The sequence below is a fragment of the Triticum aestivum genome, chromosome 5D (assembly GCF_018294505.1).
Source record: "Triticum aestivum cultivar Chinese Spring chromosome 5D, IWGSC CS RefSeq v2.1, whole genome shotgun sequence".
Lineage (NCBI taxonomy): Eukaryota > Viridiplantae > Streptophyta > Magnoliopsida > Poales > Poaceae > Triticum > Triticum aestivum.
In genome coordinates, this window is record NC_057808.1 from 208,807,272 (window position 1) to 208,827,658 (window position 20,387).

The following is a 20,387-nucleotide window of genomic DNA, read 5'->3' on the forward strand; positions in this document are numbered from 1 at the left end:
TTGGTAAAAGCTTCTTGCAAACTAGAGCTTCCCTCAAGAAGGCTCGTGGTTCTGAGAGGGAACGTGTCACTTCCGTGTGCGAAACGACATACACTACCTTCTCCCGCCTTGATTTTTTTACATAGGCAGCTTAGACCAAATAGGAGTTTCGTGCTAAATTTTGGAATTATTCCGGGTTTGTTTGTCCTTTTTATACATTAATTGATTTTCCAGGCATTTAATGCACATAATTCAAACTTGAAGTACAAGCGCATGCTCCAGTGCGCAAAAGTTAGTTGGAAAATCATTTATGTGTACTTGGGCGAATTTATAGGTCCCATGGAAGAAGTGGGGATGGAATTCAAACATCTGGGCGTCTTGGCTCGGCCAGAAACATCGAAAAACTTGGTTTTAAAATTCCTATAAATCCAAAACTCACCTGAAAATCATGAAACTTGGCATGGTGTCATGACATGGCACCAACATGCTGTGGTAATTTTTTTGGCCGAATTGGGACAAGGTTTGGTATAAGCTTCTTGCAAACTGGTGCTTCCCTCAAGAAGGCTCGTGGTTCCGAGAGGGAACGTGTCACCTCCGTGTGCGAAACAATATACAGTACCTTCTACCGCCTTGATTTTTTTACATAGACAGCTTAGACCAAATAGGAGTTTTGTGCTAAATTTTGGAATTATTCCGGGTTCGTTTGGCCTTTTTATAGATTAATTGATTTTCCAGGCATTTAATGCACATAATTCAAATTTGAAGTACAAGCGCATGCTCTAGTGCGCAAAAGTTAGTTGGAAAATCATTTATGTGTACTTGGGCGAATTTATAGGTCCCATGGAAGAAGTGGGGATGGAATTCAAACATCTAGGCGTCTTGGCTCGACCGGAAACATCGAGAAACTTGGTTTTAAAATTCTTGTAAATCCAGAACTCGCCTGAAATCATGAAACTTGGCATGGTGTCATGACATGGCACCAACATGTTGTGGTAAATTTTTTTGGCCGAATTGGGACAAGGTTTGGTATAAGCTTCTTGCAAACTGGAGCTTCCCTCAAGAAGGCTCGTGGTTCCGAGAGGGAACGTGTCACCTCTGTGTGTGAAAGGACATACACTGCCTTCTCCCGCCTTGATTTTTTACATAGGCAGCTTAGACCAAATAGGAGTTTCGTGCTAAATTTTGGAATTATTCCAGGTTCGTTTGGCCTTTTTATACATTAATTGATTTTCTAGGCATTTAATGCACATAATTCAAATTTGAAGTACAAGCGCATGCTCGAGTGTGCAAAAGTTAGTTGGAAAATCATTTGTGTGTACTTGGGCAAATTTCTAGGTCCCATGGAAGAAGTGGGAATGGAATTCAGACATCTAGGCTTCTTGGCTCGGCCGGAAACATCGAGGAACTTGGTTTTAAAATCCCGTAAATCCAAAACTCGCCTGAAAATCATGAAACTTGGCATGGTGTCATGACATGGCACCAACATGCTGTGGTAATTTTTTTGGCCGAATTAGGACAAGGTTTGGTCTAAACTTCTTGCAAAGTGGAGCTTCCCTCAAGAAGGCTCGTGGTTTCTAGAGGAACGTGTCACCTCCGTGTGCGAAACAACATACACTACCTTCTCCCGCCTTGATTTTTTTACACAGGCAGCTTAGACCAAATAGGAGTTTCGTGCTAAATTTTGGAATTATTCCAAGTTCCTTTGGCCTTTTTATACATTAATTGATTTTCCAGGCATTTAATGCACATAATTCAAATTTGAAGGACAAGCGCATGCTCCAGTGCGCAACTTGGGCGAATTTCTAGGTCCCATGGAAGAAGTGGGAATGGAATTCAAACATTTGGGCGTCTTGGCTCGGCCGGAAACATCGAGACACTTGGTTTTAAAATTCCCGTAAATCCAAAAATTGCCTGAAAATCATGAAACTTGGCACGGTGTCATGACATGGCACCAACATGCTGTGGTAAATTTTTTGTCCAATTTGCGAAGGCGCACCAACAAGTGTTGTCGTGTTACAAATTGGAAACACAAGTGTTACTGAAACCGTGGGCGTTCTACTTATCATTTACGTGCCGCCACGCGTCCCCTTTTTTTATTGGCTACGAGGTGTCGTGCGGGGTAGCTGTTTGAGTATGGGAGGTGTGCGATCAGACCCTGCGCGTGCTCAGTAGGAGGAGAGCCCTTTGACCTCTATCCGCCGCCCACCTCCCTCCCAACATCTTCATTAATGCCGCCCGAGCCCCTGTTTCATGGCGTGGCTATGTCTCACTCGACTGAGATTTAAGAGAGAAAAAATAAATCTGAAAAGAAAATTTTGCATGGATCTTGATGTAAGATCCGACGGACCTATATAGCATCGACTGCGACTTATAATAAGACTGATGAATATAAGGACGATGGCGGTGGATAATAATTGTCTTACATATTTAGGAAGATAATTAAAAAAGCCACATGCGGCAACGCCCGAAATATACAAGGGCAAAAGAAGAAGGAAGACAACGATCTGGCTCGTTGATCTCTACTTTCTTGATGCGTTGCTGCAGGACGCGGGAACTAGTCTCCGCGGCGAGCGGCGATGATCTCTTTCGTGTCTTTAATACGCTGCTCGGCAACATCCACGGATTCCTCCACCAGCCTTTGGCGTTCGATGCGGAGCATGTCATTCTTGTCCATAAGTTTCTTGACGATGACGCCGGTCCTCTTCAATAAGGCAGTGGTCTCCTCCTCCTGCTCCGCACTTCCGACGATTTTCTCCCTCAGCAGGTCGCGCTCGGCCCGGAGCTTCGCATTGCCCTCACTTAGTTGCCGGATGACACCGGTAGCCTATTCAAACGAGGATTCCATGTCGTCCTGCAACCCCGCCCAGCCGGAGATCTGATCCATCTGGCTATGGACGATCGCATTCATGTGCCTGTAAGAGTCCTCGCCTGCCCGTGAGACATTTTCCCAGGCCGCCGCAGCCTGGGAGGACACCTCTGCTGCATTCGCGACGCGGCAGGACATCTCTGTTGCTTCCGCGGCGTGGCCAGACCAGTCTGCTGCATTAACGGCGCGGCGGGACCTCTATGCTGCTACGACTGCGCGGCATGACATATCGGCTGCTTTCGCGGCGAGGCGAGACATCTCTCCTGCTCCTGCTTCCATGCTCGCCTCTCCCTGGTGGTAATCTCTCGACCCAAAACTCACGCTGGCCATGGCAGACGCAAGGGAAGGATGATGAATGACTTGTTTGTTTTTGTGGATGAGGAGTTGAGGAGGAATGTGCAGTCATCTTGGAGTAGTAGTATTTATAACCGAGTACTAATACGCTCCTAAGTGGAAAACCGTTTAGGTTTTGATCGGTGTGAACAGGTTTGCAATTAAATATAGCATGGTAGTATTTTGGAATGTGACGGGACGCAGACTCAAAATTTATTGACGGTTCTATAATTTCTTAGTGCAGCACTAGTCCCGGACGGCGTAACGTGGGCACGCTTTCTCGACCGCATATGTGACGTTTGCACCATAGGGTGCACCGCAATAGGCAATGTCAGCACACATCTTGTTCCAACAACTATGCGCGCGTGTTATTACCATCGCGCATGCTTCTTTTAATTAGAATGTATGCCCATCTAGTGCACACACGTTGATTTGTCTAACTGTTTTTGTTTATTGTGGCTAATCGCAAATAGTTCATCCGTGTGAAGTGTATGCCGTCAATCGCAGACACTTTGATCTGGCTGACCGTTTCTGTTGTGTTGCCTAATCGCAAACAGTTAATCCTTCTGAAGCGTATGCCCTCAACCACACACACACCTTCATATGGTTGCCCGTTTATGTTGTTCCGCCTAATCACAAACAGTTCATCTGAGTGAACGGTATGTTGTATATCACACAGGCCTTTATCTGGCTGCCCGTTTCTGTTCTTCTGCCTCATCCCAAATAGTTCACTGAACTGAATTGTATGCCCCTCATCACACACGCAACTAAATTCTGAACCGTGCTTGATGCATCCGTCATCACAAACGTTTTGTATCTTTTTTGACGGATTTTTTACATCATCGTTTGCGATTATTGCATCGCACATAGTTTCGTCGAAGGATCTCTGATCGTAGTGTCGCATTAGCAGCATCCTGCAGTAGCGTCTATTCACATATGTATTTAAGTTTCCGGTCAATACAATTCTAGCATGAATAATAAACCTTTATCATGAATAAGGAAATATGATAATAACCAATTCATTATTGCCTCTAGGGCATATTTCCAACAGAAAGCCGATGTCGAATTCACCGCCGAGGCCGCGGCCATGCTACACAAGGCTGCCGTCGAGGCCAACGAGGCCATCGTCGCCAAGGCCACGCAGGTAGTGACGACGCACGCCCTCCTCATGCCAGGGTTGTGCCGATCCTTGCCGACCATTCTCTCCATCGACGCCATGGCCACGGCGAGCACAAGCTCGTCGACCGTTCACCCTCCATAGTACGAGTCGCTGAACTCCTCTGTAACACCGGAGATGACCGGTTTTCATCTGTCACGGCAGCATGCTCAAACTCAGTTCTCCATGTCATCGGACGACAGCGTGATCGCTCCGGCCACCCCTAGCGCCACGTCTATCATCAACCCCAACGTCACACCTGGGTACAATGGCGCTGGCCAGTCGTCCGCCGGGATGCAAAGGAAGCAGCCCGGTGGATTCCTACAGCCAACCTTCCCGATGCCTGCAACCTGTTCGACGAAATGCCAATCCCGACGCCGGCAGCCGACGACCCTGACTACAACATGTTCATGGAGAACGTCATCTACGAGGGTCATGGCCAGGCCTTCCACACCAAGGGCCAAGGCCAAGGCTACAACCTCGATGAGACCCAAGGCCAAGATGGTCGTGACCAAGATTGTGCCGACCACTATGGTGTCGACGAAGAAGAAGAGGCCGACGACCATGGCAACTCATGGCATGAAGATGAGGACATCTATTGCGAAAGATGAGGAAGAAGAGGGCGTCGACATTGCGGAGAAACCATTGTTTATCGATGAGCTCGCCCAAAGAGCCGACGCACAAAGGAGGAAGCAGAGCATTCACACGGGACCATAAACCTAAGAAGAGGGCATGTTGATTTGCGAGAGTTGGATGGAGATAGGCCAAGATCCCAAGACCAATGCCAAGCAAAAAAATAATATGTTTTTTGGACGAGGAGTTCATACAACCTTTCACCGTGCAAGTTTGCGAGCAACCGTGGCATCAACTCAATCCAAAAAAGATGGGGGTTTATTCAACAAGTATTGTGCCGCACTTGAGAGTGTTGAAGTCCGTCCCGTGAGTGGCCTAGGCATGGGCGACTTGGTATGCCCTCTCATCTTTCATTGCTATGCCATGTTCATGTTTGTTGTATCTTGTGTCCTTCACTATTACATTTGTAGCCTTCTCTTTGATTGCATAGGCATTCCGATCTTTGGAAACCTTCAAGACCCGACATAAGAAGAAGACATTCACTCTGACCCATTGTTGGTCTCTCATCAAAGATTACCCCAAGTTCAAAGATCAATATGTCACTCTAAAGAAGAAAGGAGGGGTCGGCGACTGTGGCTGCGATTGGAGATGTGGTGAAGAGGCTGAGGGGCAAGACCAAATCGAAGATTGACGATAAGCGTGATGCGGCATCTATCGCGGCAAGGCTTCCCGGCGGCCGCCTGACGCTCGAAGATGATCCTCTCTGCCTTCTCCTGCGCCGCGCGCGGTGCGGCCGTGGCCACTGAGGACATGGGCTGGGGGAAAGGACGGCGATCGTTAGAGGCGTCGTCGTTGGCGGCTACGGCGATCTCGTCGAGGGAACGTTCCTCGCGGTACCTGCCATCTCCCCGTCGAGGCAGCGAAGACGGCGCTTGGGCGTCTCTGATGTCATGACGGAGCGGTCTAGGGCCCAGGCGTACGCCAGCGGCGGGACATCGGAGTCCGTGAACTGGGATCGACGTGCGGCGTTGCGCCTGTCCCACCGACGCTGCTCCCAGTCAACGTACTCCTACGCCGTCATGGCGCTCTGGGACGATGACGAGGAGCCGCCGCTACAGAGGTAGTGCAGAAGGCGCCCGTGCGCCTTAGGCAGGGGCGACGGCGAGCGACTCTCCTCCTTGACGAAGCACCGGGGCGGTGGCGAGCAATGCTCCTCCTTCACACGCCGGGGCGACGGCTATGACGGCGGGAGCCGCTCCTCCTTGACGCGCCGGGGCGGCGGTGAGAGCCGCTCCTCCTTGACGCGTCGGGGCGGCGGCGAGAGCCGCTTTTGTTGGGGAACGTAGCAGAAATTCAAAATTTTCTACGCATCACCAAGATCAATCTATGGAGTAATCTAGCAACGAGGGGAAGGGGAGTAAATCTACATACCCTTGTAGATCGCGATGCGGAAGCGTTGCAAGAACGCGGATGAGGGAGTCGTACTCGTAGCGATTCAGATCGCGGTTGATTCCGATCTAAGCACCGAAAGTACGGTGCCTCCGCGTTCAACACACGTGCAGCCCGGTGACGTCTCCCACGCCTTGATCCAGCAAGGAGAGAGGGAGAGGTTGGGAAGACTCCATCCAGCAGCAACACGACGGCATGGTGGTGGTGGATGAGCGTGGCAATCCCGCAGGGCTTCGCCAAGCACCGCGGGAGAGGAGGAGGAGGGAGAGGGGTAGGGCTGCACCAAAAGGAGACGTTCTCATGTCTATGGCAGCCCAAAACCTCAATATATATAGGGGAGGGGTGAGGGCTGCGCCCCCATCTAGGGTTTCCCACCTCAAGGGGTGCGGCTAGCCCTAGATGGGGCTTGGGGGGCGGCCAAAGGGGGGAGGAGTGCCTCCCAAGTCAAGTGGAGGCCCTCCCCCTTAGGGTTTCCCCTCTCCCATGCGCATGGGCCTTGGGGGGGCTGGTGCCCCTGGCCTATTAAGGCTAGGGCGCCCCCTTACAGCCCATGCTACTGTATTGGACGTGGTGGAACATTTTCCGGACCTCCGGACCCCTCCGGAATCCTCCGGAATCTTCTGGAAGCTTCCCGGTACAATACCGAAAAAACCCGAACTTTTCCCGGAACCCGAACAACAACTTTCCATATATAAATCTTTACCTCCGGACCATTCCGGAACTCCTCGTGACGTCCGGGATCTCATCCGGGACTCCGAACAACATTCGGTAACCACGTACATGCTTTCCCTATAACCCTAGCGTCATCGAACCTTAAGTGTGTAGACCCTACGGGTTCGGGAACCATGCAGACATGACCGAGACGTTCTCCGGTCAATAACCAACAGCGGGATCTGGATACCCATGTTGGCTCCCACATGTTCCACGATGATCTCATCGGATGAACCACGATGTCGGGGATTCAATCAATCCCGTATTCAATTCCCTTTGTCCATCGATATGTTACTTGCCCGAGATTCGATCGTCGGTATCCCTATACCTTGTTCAATCTCGTTACCGGCAAGTCTCTTTACTCGTTCCGTAACTCACATCATCCCGTGATCAACTCCTTGGTCACATTGTGCACATAATGATGATGTCCTACCGAGTGGGCCCAGAGATACCTCTCCGTTTACACGGAGTGACAAATCCCAGTCTCGATTCGTGCCAACCCAACAGACACTTTCGGAGATACCCGTAGTGCACCTTTATAGCCACCCAGTTACGTTGTGACGTTTGGCACACCCAAAGCATTCCTACGGTATCCGGGAGTTGCACAATCTCATGGTCTAAGGAAGTGATACTTGACATTAGAAAAGCTCTGAGCAAACGAACTACACGATCTTGTGCTAGGCTTAGGATTGGGTCTCGTCCATCACATCATTCTCCTAATGATGTGATCCCGTTATCAACGACATCCAATGTCCATGGTCAGGAAACCGTAACCATCTATTGATCAACGAGCTAGTCAACTAGAGGCTTACTAGGGACATGGTGTTGTCTATGTATCCACACATGTATCTGAGTTTCCTATCAATACAATTCTAGCATGGATAATAAACGATTATCATGAACAAGGAAATATAATAATAACCTATTTATTATTGCCTCTAGGGCATATTTCCAACAGTCTCCCACTTGCACTAGAGTCAATAATCTAGTTCACATCACCATGTGATTAACACTGACAGGTCACATCACCATGTGACCAACACCCAAGAGTTTACTAGAGTCAACAATCTAGCTCACATCTCTATGTGATTAACACTCAATGAGTTCTGGTTTGATCATGTTATGCTTGTGAGAGAGGTTATTAGTCAACGGGTCTGAACCTTTCAGATTCGTGTGTGCTTTACGAATATCTATGTCATCTTTGTGGATGCTACCACGCGCTATTTGGAGCCATTTCAAATAATTGCTCTACTATATGAATCCGGTTTACTACTCAGAGTCATCCGGATTAGTGTCAAAGTTCGCATCGACGTAACCCTTTACGACGAACTCCTTTCCACCTCCATAATCGAGAAAATTCCTTAGTCCACTAGGTACTAAGGATATGTTCGACCGCTGTCATGTGATCCATTCCCGGATCACTATTGTACCCCTTGACCAACTCATGGCAAGGCACACTTCATGTGTGGTACACAGCATAGCATACTGTAGAGCCTACGTCTAAAGCATAGGGGACGACCTTCGTCCTTTCTCTCTCTTCTGCTGTGGTCAGGTCTTGAGTCTTACGCAATACTCACACCTTGTAACACAGCCAAGAACTCCTTCTTTGCTGATCTATTTTGAACTCTTTCAAAATCATGTCAAGGTGTGCGTTCTTTGAAAGTATCATCGGGCGTCTTGATCTATCTCTATAGATCTTGATGCCCAATATGTAAGTAGCTTTTATCCAGGTCTTCCTTTGAAAAACTCCTTTCAAACAACCCTTTATGCTTTCCAGAAATTTTACATCATTTCGGATCAACAATATGTCATTCACATATACTTATCAGAAATGTTGTAGCGCTCCCACTCACTTTATTGGAAATACAAATTTCTCATAAACTTTGTATAAATCCAAAATCTTTGATCATCTCATCAAAGCGTACATTCCAACTCCGAGATGCTTACTCCAGTCCTTAGAAGGATCGCTGGAGCTAGCATACCTTTTAGCATCCTTAGGATCGACAAAACCTTTCTGATTGTATCACATACAACCTTTCCTTACGAAAACTGGTAAGGAAACTTGTTTTGACATCCATCTGCCAGATTTCATAAATGCAGCTAATGCCTACATGATTCCGACGGACCCAAGCATCACTGCGGATGAGCAAATCTCATCGTAGTCAACTCCTTGAACTTGTGGAAATACTCTTTGCCACAAGTCGAGCTTCATAGACGGTAACATTACCGTCCACGTCCGTCTTCTTCTCAAAGTTCCATTTATCTCGGATTTCATGGCTTCTAACCATTTGTCGGAATATGGGCCCACCATCGCTTCTCCATAGCTCATAGGTTCATCGTTGTCCAACAACATGACTTCCAAGACAGGATCACGTACTACTCTGAAGTATTACGCATCCTCGTCGTCCTACGAGGTTTGGTAGTGACTTGATCCGAAGTTTCATGATCACCATCATAAGCTTCCACTTCAATTGGTGTAGGTGCCACAGGAACAACTTCCTGTGCCCTGCTACACACTAGTTGAAGTGACGGTTCAATAACCTTATCAAGTCTCCACCATCCTCCCACTCAATTCTTTTGAGAGAAACTTTTCCTCGAGAAAGGACTCATTTCTAGAAACAATTACTTTTGCTTCCAGATCTGAAATAGGAGGTACACCCAACTGTTTTGGGTTTTCTATGAAGATGTATTTATCCGCTTTGGGTTCGAGCTTATCAGCTTGAAACTTTTTCACATAAGCTGCGCAGCCCCAAACTTTTAAGAAACGACAACTTAGGTTTCTCTAAACGGTGTCGTCTCAACGGAATTGCGTGGTGCCCCTTTTAAAGTGAATGCGGTTGTCTCTAATGCCTAACCCATAAACGATAGTGGTAATTTGATAAGAAACATCATGGTATGCACCATATCCAATAGGGTGCAGTTATGATGTTCGGACACACCATCACACTATGGTGTTCCAGGCGGTATTAATTGTGAAACACTTTCCACAATGTCTCAATTGTGTGCCAAACTCGTATCTCAGATACTCATCTCTATGATCATATCACAGACATTTTATCCTCTTGTTACGACGATCTTCAACTTCACTCTGAAATTACTTGAACCTTTCAATAATTCAGACTAGTGTTTCATCAAGTAAATACACTCAGCATCTACTCAAATCATCTGTGAAGTAAGAACATAACGATATCCATTGCATGCCTCAGCACTCATTGGACTGTATACATCAAAATGTATTACTTCCAATAAGTTGCTCTCTTGTTCCATCTTACTGAAAACGAGGACTTTCAGTCATCTTGCCCATGTGGTATGATTCGCATGTCTCAAGTGATTCAAAATCAAGTGAGTCGAAACGATCCATCTTCATGGAGTTTCTTCATGCATATATACCAATAGACATGGTTCGCATGTCTCAATCTTTTCAAAAACGAGCGAGTCCAAAGATCCATCTACATGGAGCTTCTTCATGCGTTTTATACCAATATGACTCAAGTTGCAGTGCCACAAGTATGTGGTACTATCATTACTATTTTACATCTTTTGGCACGAACATGTGTATCACTACAATCGAGATTTATTTTAGGTGCAAGACCATTGAAAGTATTATTCAAATAAGCAGAGTAACCATTATTCTCCTTAAATGAATAACCGTATTGCGATAAACATAATCCAATCATGCTCAACGCAAACACCAAATCTCGATGGTAGAGGGAGCATGCGATGCTTGATCACATCAACCTTGGAAACATTTCCAACACATATCGTCATCTCACCTTTAGCTAGTCTCCATTTATTCCACAGCTTTTATTTCGAGTTACTAACACTTAGCAACCGAACCAGTATCTAATACCCTGGTGCTACTAGGAGTACTAGTAAAGTACACATTCATCTAACGTATATCCAATATACTTCTGTCGACCTTGCCTGCCTTCTCATCTACCAAGTATCTAGGGTAGTACTGCTTCAGTGACCGTTCCTCTTATTACAGAAGCACTTAGTCTCGGGTTTGGGTTCAACCTTGGGATTCTTCACTAGAGCAGCAAACGACTTGTTGTTTCATGAAGTATCCCTTTTTCCCTTGCCCTTCTTAAACTAGTGGTTTTATTAACCATCAACAATTGATGCTCCTTCTTGATTTCTACATTCGCGGTGTCAAACATCGCGAGTTGCTCAAGGATCATCATCTATCCTTGATATGTTATAGTTCATCACGAAGCTCTAATAGCTTGGTGGCAGTGACTATGGAGAACCATCACTATCTCATCTGGAAGATAAACTCCCACTCGATTCAAGCGATTGTGGCACTCAGACAATCTGAGCACATGCTCAACGATTGAGCTTTTCTCCCTTAGTCTTCAGGCTTAAGAAACTTGTCAGAGGTCTCATACCTCTTGACGTGGGCACTAGTCTGAAATCCCAATTTCAGTCTTCGGAACATCTCATATGTTCTGCGACGTTTCAAAACGTCTTTGGTGCCACAATTCTAAACCGTTAGCATTACGCACTGAACTATCACGTAGTTATCAAAACGTGTATGTCAGATGTTCCGCAACATCTACAGACGACGCTGAGGTTCAGCACACCGAGCGGTGCATTAAGGACATAAGCCTTCTGTGCAGCAATGAGGACAATCCTCAGTTTACGGACCCAGTCCGCATAATTGCTACTACCAACTTTCAACTAAATTTTTCTCTAGGAACATATCTAAACCAGTAGAACTTAAAGCGCAAGTTATGACATAATTTGCAAATACCTTTTTGACTATGTTCATGATAATGAAGTTCATCTGATTATGAACTCCCACTCAGATAGACATCCCTCTAGTCATCTAAGTGAAACATGATCCGAGTTCAACTAGGCCGTGTCCGATCATCACGTGAGACGGACTAGTCAAGATCGGTGAACATCTCCATGTTGATCGTATCTTCTATACGACTCATGCTCGACCTTTCGGTCCTCCGTGTTCCGAGGCCATGTCTGTACATGCTAGGCTCGTCAAGTCAACCTAAGTGTATTGCGTGTGTGCCGAGGCCATGTCTGTACATGCTAGGCTCGTCAACACCCGTTGTATTCGAACGTAAGAATCTATCACACCCGATCATCACGTGGTGCTTCGAAACGACGAACCTTCGCAACGGTGCACAGTTAGGGTGAACACTTTCTTGAAATTATTATAAGGGATCATCCTACTTGCTATCGTCGTTCTAAGCAAATAAGATGCAAAAACATGATAAACATCACATGCAATCAAATAGTGACATGATATGGCCAATATCATCATGCTCCTTTGATCTCCATCTTCGGGGCACCATGATCATCTTTGTCACCGGCATGACACCATGATCTCCATCATCATGATCTCCATCATTGTGTCTTCATGAAGTCGTCACGCCAACGATTACTTCTACTTCTATGGCTAACGCGTTTAGCAACAAAGTAAAGTAATTTACATGGCGTTATTCAATGACACGCAGGTCATACAAAATAATAAAGACAACTCCTATGGCTCCTGCCGGTTGTCATACTCATCGACATGCAAGTCGTGATTCCTATTACAAGAATATGATCAATCTCATACATCATATATATCATTCATCACATCTTCTGGCCATATCACATCACATAGCACTTGCTGCAAAAACAAGTTAGATGTCCTCTAATTGTTGTTGCAAGTTTTTACGTGGTTTGTAGGTTTCTAGCAAGAACGTTTCTTACCTACGTATGACCACAACGTGATTTGCCAATTTCCATTTACCCTTCATAAGGACCCTTTTCATCGAATCCGTTCCGACTAAAGTGGGAGAGACAGACACCCGCTAGCCACCTTATGCAACTAGTGCATGTCAGTCGGTGGAACCTGTCTCACGTAAGCGTACGTGTAAGGTCGGTCCGGGCCGCTTCATCCCACAATGCCGCCGAAACAAGATAAGACTAGTAGCGGCAAGAAGAATTGACAACATCGACGCCCACAACTACTTTGTGTTCTACTCGTGCATAGAAACTACGCATAGACCTAGCTCATGATGCCACTGTTGGGGAACGTAGCAGAAATTCAAAATTTTCTACGCATCACCAAGATCAATCTATGGAGTAATCTAGCAACGAGGGGAAGGGGAGTAAATCTACATACCCTTGTAGATCGCGATGCGGAAGCGTTGCAAGAACGCGGATGAGGGAGTCGTACTCGTAGCGATTCAGATCGCGGTTGATTCCGATCTAAGCACCGAAAGTACGGTGCCTCCGCGTTCAACACACGTGCAGCCCGGTGACGTCTCCCACGCCTTGATCCAGCAAGGAGAGAGGGAGAGGTTGGGAAGACTCCATCCAGCAGCAACACGACGGCATGGTGGTGGTGGATGAGCGTGGCAATCCCGCAGGGCTTCGCCAAGCACCGCGGGAGAGGAGGAGGAGGGAGAGGGGTAGGGCTGCACCAAAAGGAGACGTTCTCATGTCTATGGCAGCCCAAAACCTCAATATATATAGGGGAGGGGTGAGGGCTGCGCCCCCATCTAGGGTTTCCCCCCTCAAGGGGTGCGGCTAGCCCTAGATGGGGCTTGGGGGGCGGCCAAAGGGGGGAGGAGTGCCTCCCAAGTCAAGTGGAGGCCCTCCCCCTTAGGGTTTCCCCTCTCCCATGCGCATGGGCCTTGGGGGGGCTGGTGCCCCTGGCCTATTAAGGCTAGGGCGCCCCCTTACAGCCCATGCTACTGTATTGGACGTGGTGGAACATTTTCCGGACCTCCGGACCCCTCCGGAATCCTCCGGAATCTTCTGGAAGCTTCCCGGTACAATACCGAAAAAACCCGAACTTTTCCCGGAACCCGAACAACAACTTTCCATATATAAATCTTTACCTCCGGACCATTTCGGAACTCCTCGTGACGTCCGGGATCTCATCCGGGACTCCGAACAACATTCGGTAACCACGTACATGCTTTCCCTATAACCCTAGCGTCATCGAACCTTAAGTGTGTAGACCCTACGGGTTCGGGAACCATGCAGACATGACAGAGACGTTCTCCGGTCAATAACCAACAGCGGGATCTGGATACCCATGTTGGCTCCCACATGTTCCACGATGATCTCATCGGATGAACCACGATGTCGGGGATTCAATCAATCCCGTATTCAATTCCCTTTGTCTATCGGTATGTTACTTGCCCGAGATTCGATCGTCGGTATCCCTATACCTTGTTCAATCTCGTTACCGGCAAGTCTCTTTACTCGTTCCGTAACTCACATCATCCCGTGATCAACTCCTTGGTCACATTGTGCACATAATGATGATGTCCTACCGAGTGGGCCCAGAGATACCTCTCCGTTTACACGGAGTGACAAATCCCAGTCTCGATTCGTGCCAACCCAACAGACACTTTCGGAGATACCCGTAGTGCACCTTTATAGCCACCCAGTTACGTTGTGACGTTTGGCACACCCAAAGCATTCCTACGGTATCCGGGAGTTGCACAATCTCATGGTCTAAGGAAGTGATACTTGACATTAGAAAAGCTCTGAGCAAACGAACTACACGATCTTGTGCTAGGCTTAGGATTAGGTCTTGTCCATCACATCATTCTCCTAATGATGTGATCCCGTTATCAACGACATCCAATGTCCATGGTCAGGAAACCGTAACCATCTATTGATCAACGAGCTAGTCTCCTAGAGGCTTACTAGGGACATGGTGTTGTCTATGTATCCACACATGTATCTGAGTTTCCTATCAATACAATTCTAGCATGGATAATAAACGATTATCATGAACAAGGAAATATAATAATAACCTATTTATTATTGCCTCTAGGGCATATTTCCAACAGCTTTTTCTTAACGTGGTGTCCGATTTGGATGTCGCGGCTACGCGGCGGCGGAGAGAGTGGAGGGGATGTCGGCTCCGGCTTCACAGCGAGGGCTGCCGAGAGGCCGCGTCGGCCAGCGCCGCCCCTCCCTCCCTCCCTCCAGTCACATCGCGTCATCAATTCCGGCCTCTGCATGCTCTGGGCCGGTATGTATGCGGCGCGGTAAGCGGTGCGTGCATCGGAAGGAAAGTGCGGGAGAGGCGGGTGACGAGTTTTTGGTGGGACAGGGCGGTTAGAAGCGGGCTTGAGAGCGGTCCGGACTTTCGCAAACCTCCCCCATTTTTATCTCCGGTTTGCACGAGAAATCGCATCCGGACCACCCCGCGGATCAATACAGGTCGGCGTTGCATAGCTTCCACGGTCCGGACAGCGCAGTTCGAAAGGTTATAGGAGGTTTGAGGGTCAGCGTTGAAGATGCCTTAGAATGTGGCTGGATAATCACCTTTTCCTTTTGTTTAACCATGTTCATCTTATTCCAATCATGGCAGAGGCACCGACCTGACACTGTGAAGCAGTGGGGTTTTCCTTCTTTTTGGACCCAATATGGAATTGCAAGGTTCTGTTTTGTTTATTATATAAGGATTCTTTAATAATGCAACGAGGGGTGTGGGCCAGGCTGGAGTTGACTGGCAGGAGACGCCTTTTCCACCCACCCACCCACAGCCACCCTGGCGCCTACTTGTTTACTCGCCGCATCATGTGATTTTTTTGCATATATGTATTCTCCATGCTTATTTAATCTTGCCATGTTATGTGCAGATAAAAGACATTCTTCGCGATCAGCTTTTATATCACCGCATAATTTAGGTATGCTCACTTGGATTGGATTGGGAGATTGGTTTTGACAGCTAATTTGGGGAGAGAGAGAGAGGGAGGGAGGCGTTGGTGGTGTTGGGATGAGCTGTCTGAGCAGCATTGATGCTCCCCACTCTGACACCCTCCACCTGCACTGTCTCCCATGGCTCCACATCCCCCCTTGTTTCACACCACTCCAACGATGCATCCTGCCCCATGTGAAAAGCACGCCAGAAATTAATGGCTGTGCGTTCCATATTTCACCAACTTTTCCCTCGTTGCATGCTCCAATCTCAAACGAATAGCCATATAGCCTCCTGTGCAAAATGCACACCAAACATCAGGAGTTTGCCACCTATACTAGGCCAAAAGATATAGGGTAAAAAAAGAATTTCAAATTTTTGGGTGAGCATGAAAGACCGAGTCTGCGTGGGTGCACATGTGTGTGTGGGACTTTCTGAGGCTTTTTGCTGCGCTTGGCGCAAAGAGGAAAAAGGCAGCGGAGGCCGCTCCATTTCCCTTCCTCCGCTCGCTCTTTGTGTACACATCCATCCATCCGTCACCCCAAGCGAGGCCCCACGCCCACTTTGGACCAACTCCGCCTCCAAATCCAAATCATTAGAAAAGACTACAAAGGAGCAAACGAAAAAAGGGTGGGAAAAGGTGGCACCACCATCGTCCTACATTGCATGCTCTCAGTAGTCAGGATCCCAACGTACCACCACGGATTTTACAGGTTTATGACCATATTTTGATCTTCCTTTAATGCAAAGGATTTTTGAATGATTTTGTCTGTGTTGGTCATTTGATTCGTAGGATTGGATTTTCTTACAGATTACTTTGTACACATTTCATCATGTGTTTTCCTCTTTATCTGTTTTGACAATCATGCAAATCAAATACTCCCTCCTTTCTGGTTTATAGGGCTCAATTCAAAAATCTCATCAACCAAGGTAAATGGTGAGTGGTGGAATACTTTTTGTAATTTGCAAAAGCACCCAATTAATGCTCTTGTTTTTCTCAAAAAATTATGTTTACCAATGTATTAATTGCAATGAATGCATGCATAAAGTACATGCATTGGTCAATTTTCTCTTAATACTTGCATGCAATGATTTAATGCACCCTGGTATCTGAACTTGTGATAGGGAACAACCAAATTAAGCCTTATAAAATGGAAAAACTAAGATTTTGAGATAAGCCCTATAAACCGGAAAAGAGGGAGTAGGCACTAAATTTCATGACACCATACAACCGCGCCGAGAACTAAATGAGTAGAGTATGGATGAATTTGGACGCCCGTGTATTATCGGCATGTTTGACTACCTTTATTAAGTAAGCACGTTTCGTTTGGCTATATCTGGGTTTTCTTTTCTTTTTTTGAGAAGGAGGATGACCCCGGTTTCTGCGGTCATTTTATTAATTATTCATCAAGTCTGGCTATATGTGGTGGAACAAACATTTTATTTAGGACATGGCAATTTATTGATGGAGGGTGCGCTCGACGTAATATTACTTTCATTTACTATATTTTGTCGGACACACACAAGGTTTACATTGTCGCGATGAATGTTTTAACTTTGTACTCTCTCCGTCCCAAAATTCTTGTCTTACATTTGTCTAGATACGGATATATCTAATACTAAGACGTGACTTGATACATTCGTATTTAGACAAATCTAAGACAAGAATTTTAGGACGGATGGAGTATTCGCTATGTCTATAATCTGTTCATTAATTGGACATAATCAGCCACCTGCCATCGACGAATCAATTGAAAAATTCGAATTATGGGGCAACAAAAGTGGAAATGTGCTGGCAGGAAAAAATGGGAAATGTGGAAAAGGAAAGGAGACGCCAGTCCCCAATATCTTCTCTAGGGTTTATAGAATCATGGAAAAGGGCCATAAACAATACCCAAGGGAAACCCCACCCCCTCCCCTCTCCCCTTCCCTGTCTGTCTGTCTGTCTGTCTCCATCCATCCTTCTCTCCCCTCCTCCGCCCCCGCTCCCCTGCGCCTCCTGCCCTCCTCCCAACCCCACCCGGCCACCACCTCGCCCCACCCTGCGTGCCCGGCACGTGCTCCTCTCCCTCTTCAACCCTAACTCCGGTGACTACCCGAGCGCGTGCGCGCGGACCACCGGCCAGGCCAAAGGAGCCGCCTTTTCATTTCTGCCTTCTCGGGAGGGAGGGAAGGAGGGAGGGTTCTCGGGGACGCGCATGGACCATGGCGGCGGCAGCGGTGGGGGTGGAAGTGGAGGCGGGGGCGGAGCGCCGTCGAGCAGCAACAGCGGCGGGGGGAGCGCCGGAGGTACGAGCGGAAGCCGTGGCGGCGGCAGCGATCACCATCCGCACCACCCATTCTACTACGCTGGCCCAGCGGAGCCCAACAACGTGCAGCAGCAGCCGCAGCCGCAGCAGTTCATTGGGTCGCTCGCCATAACCCCCGTCGTCACCGACCAAGCCCCGGCTTCCTCGGCGGAAAAGAAGGCGGTCGCGCCAGTGACTCCATCGGCCGGCGCACTGGCGAAGCGGCCATCCAAGGACCGGCACACCAAGGTGGATGGCCGGGGAAGGAGGATACGGATGCCGGCTCTGTGCGCGGCGCGGGTTTTCCAGCTCACGCGGGAGCTCGGCCACAAGTCCGACGGCGAGACCATCGAGTGGCTGCTGCAGCAGGCGGAGCCAGCCATCCTCGCCGCCACCGGCACCGGCACCATCCCGGCCAACTTCTCCTCCCTCAACATCAGTCGCGCGGCCTCCGGCACCAGCCGCCCCGCGCCATTCCCCGCCCTCGCGCTCCACCCCCACCACCACCACCACCAGTCGCCGCACCCTCAGCACGACATGTCCACCATGCTGGGTTACCACCACCTGCTCCCGCCGCCGCAGGAGCCGCCCCAGGACGCAAATAGTCCCGGCTCGTTCATGAGGAAGCGGTACCGAGAGGACCTGTTCAAGGAGGACGACGAGCGGCAAGATCCTAACGCGCCCAAGGCGCGCGAGCAGCAGGCGGCGCCGCCCGCCGCAATGTGGGCCGTGGCGCCGAACAGCGCGGCGCCTGGAGGCGCGTTCTGGATGTTGCCCGTGTCCGCGAGCCAGGCTGCCGCGGCTCGGCCGACCGAGCAGCCTATGTGGTCTTTCGGCGGCGGCGGGGGGAGCAGCACCGTGCAGGCGCCGCTGCAGTTCATGTCAACAAGGGTGAACTACCCTGGCAGCGCCGGCGCGATGGGCGGCATTCCCGACACCAACATCGGCATGCTTGCTGGGCTCAATGCTTACGACCGCGGCGGCGGGGGCGGAGGAGGTACGGAAGAAGAGCAGCAGCAGCAGCAGGAGCAAGACCAGCAACAGGAAATGGAGCAGCAGCGCGACGGCAGCGGCGGTGGCAACGAGGGCGAAGAGGACGGCGACGACGACAGCGGCGGAGAAGAGGAAGGCCATGGCAACAACAGCTCACAGTAAGCTCGCATGATGAAAAACTCTGAATCCACCATGATCATATCGCAATCGTGCTAGTGGGGTGGGCTAGAATCGAATCCTGGGATTGCCTGAGGCCATCATTGGACTGCTCACTGCTGGGTTAAGAAGAAGATTGGAGAAATGGATGATGGGAAGGAAGAAAGCAACTGAATGCAAGAACAAGACTTCTTGCTAGTCCTTAGGCCTCGTTATTTTTGGTGGTATTTTTTTGTCTGTTTATTTTATTTTCCTTGTTGGATGGATTGATCCGTGATGAATGATTGGCATGTTTAGATGGGTGCGATGATTGGTAGTGGTAGTGGGTCCCGACTCAGGAGGGGCCAGGAGGAAGAAACCAGTTTTATTTGTACAGTTGATCATCTTGATTTGTGCTGCAACTTCAATTCTTGTTTTATCTTTCACCATTGTTTTCATGTGCTCTAGTTGCACTAGCACAATTTTATTCCAGGTATTTTTGTGTGCTCGTGTCTCTTGCTGTTGTACGAGGGGCAATGATCCTGCTTTTGTACATGCGCTTGCCAAGTCAATCTGCGGCTCCAATTGTAGCAGGTGCAGCTAACAGGAGAAACATATTTCCTCTCATTTGTAGAAGTAGTAACATCTGTAGCCATCTGCTGGTCACTTTTTAAATAGAATTATATCACCGCGTCCATTAAAACACGTGAAACTAGAATTCAGAAAGTGGATTATATCACAACCATAGCACCATTTGTAGCAAATTCGTGCGTTTGATGCAGACCCTTCGAATTCTTATTTTTAAATACAATACAATCGCAGACGCTCATATACATATACATTCAACCCTATGAATATACACACATACACCCACCTCTATGGGTACCTCCCAGATACTGGGGCAGCACAATATTTTGAGCATTGTTTTAATGGCGTATTGCATTTTATGGCGAGCGGCCCCCCTTTATAGCATTATAGCGACGCCATAAAGGTATTGCGAGCCTGGGTCTGTATGGCGATTGACCCCCTTCACACCTATATATCGTCGCTATAGCGACGAGATACAGACGCCTTTAAAACAATGATTTTGAGATTGATGAAGTCATCATAGACTCGTCGTAGTTGATGAGAGCGTCTCCTTCAAAGACCATCTCCAGAAAATTTAGAATAAATGAAGGAATGTGTCAAGTCTAGAACTTATCCTGATGGGTTAGTTTCACCACAAGGAAT

The 20,387-nt window shown here is 48.2% G+C and overlaps 1 protein-coding gene across 1 annotated transcript; it reads left to right on the top strand.

The window, feature by feature from the left end:
* Positions 1-17,700: 17,700 nt before the first annotated feature.
* LOC123120088 (transcription factor PCF3) lies at positions 17,701-19,603 on the top strand. Its single transcript, XM_044540097.1, has one exon. The coding sequence runs from the start codon at positions 17,940-17,942 to the stop codon at positions 19,182-19,184; it is 1,245 nt and encodes a 414-aa protein (XP_044396032.1). The 5' UTR covers positions 17,701-17,939; the 3' UTR covers positions 19,185-19,603.
* The last annotated feature ends 784 nt before the right edge of the window (positions 19,604-20,387 follow it).

What these genes read in the sequence shown, in the direction of transcription:
- LOC123120088 (XM_044540097.1), top strand. Translation starts at nt 17,940, where the DNA reads ATGGACCATGGCGGCGGCAGCGGTGGGGGTGGAAGTGGAGGCGGGGGC.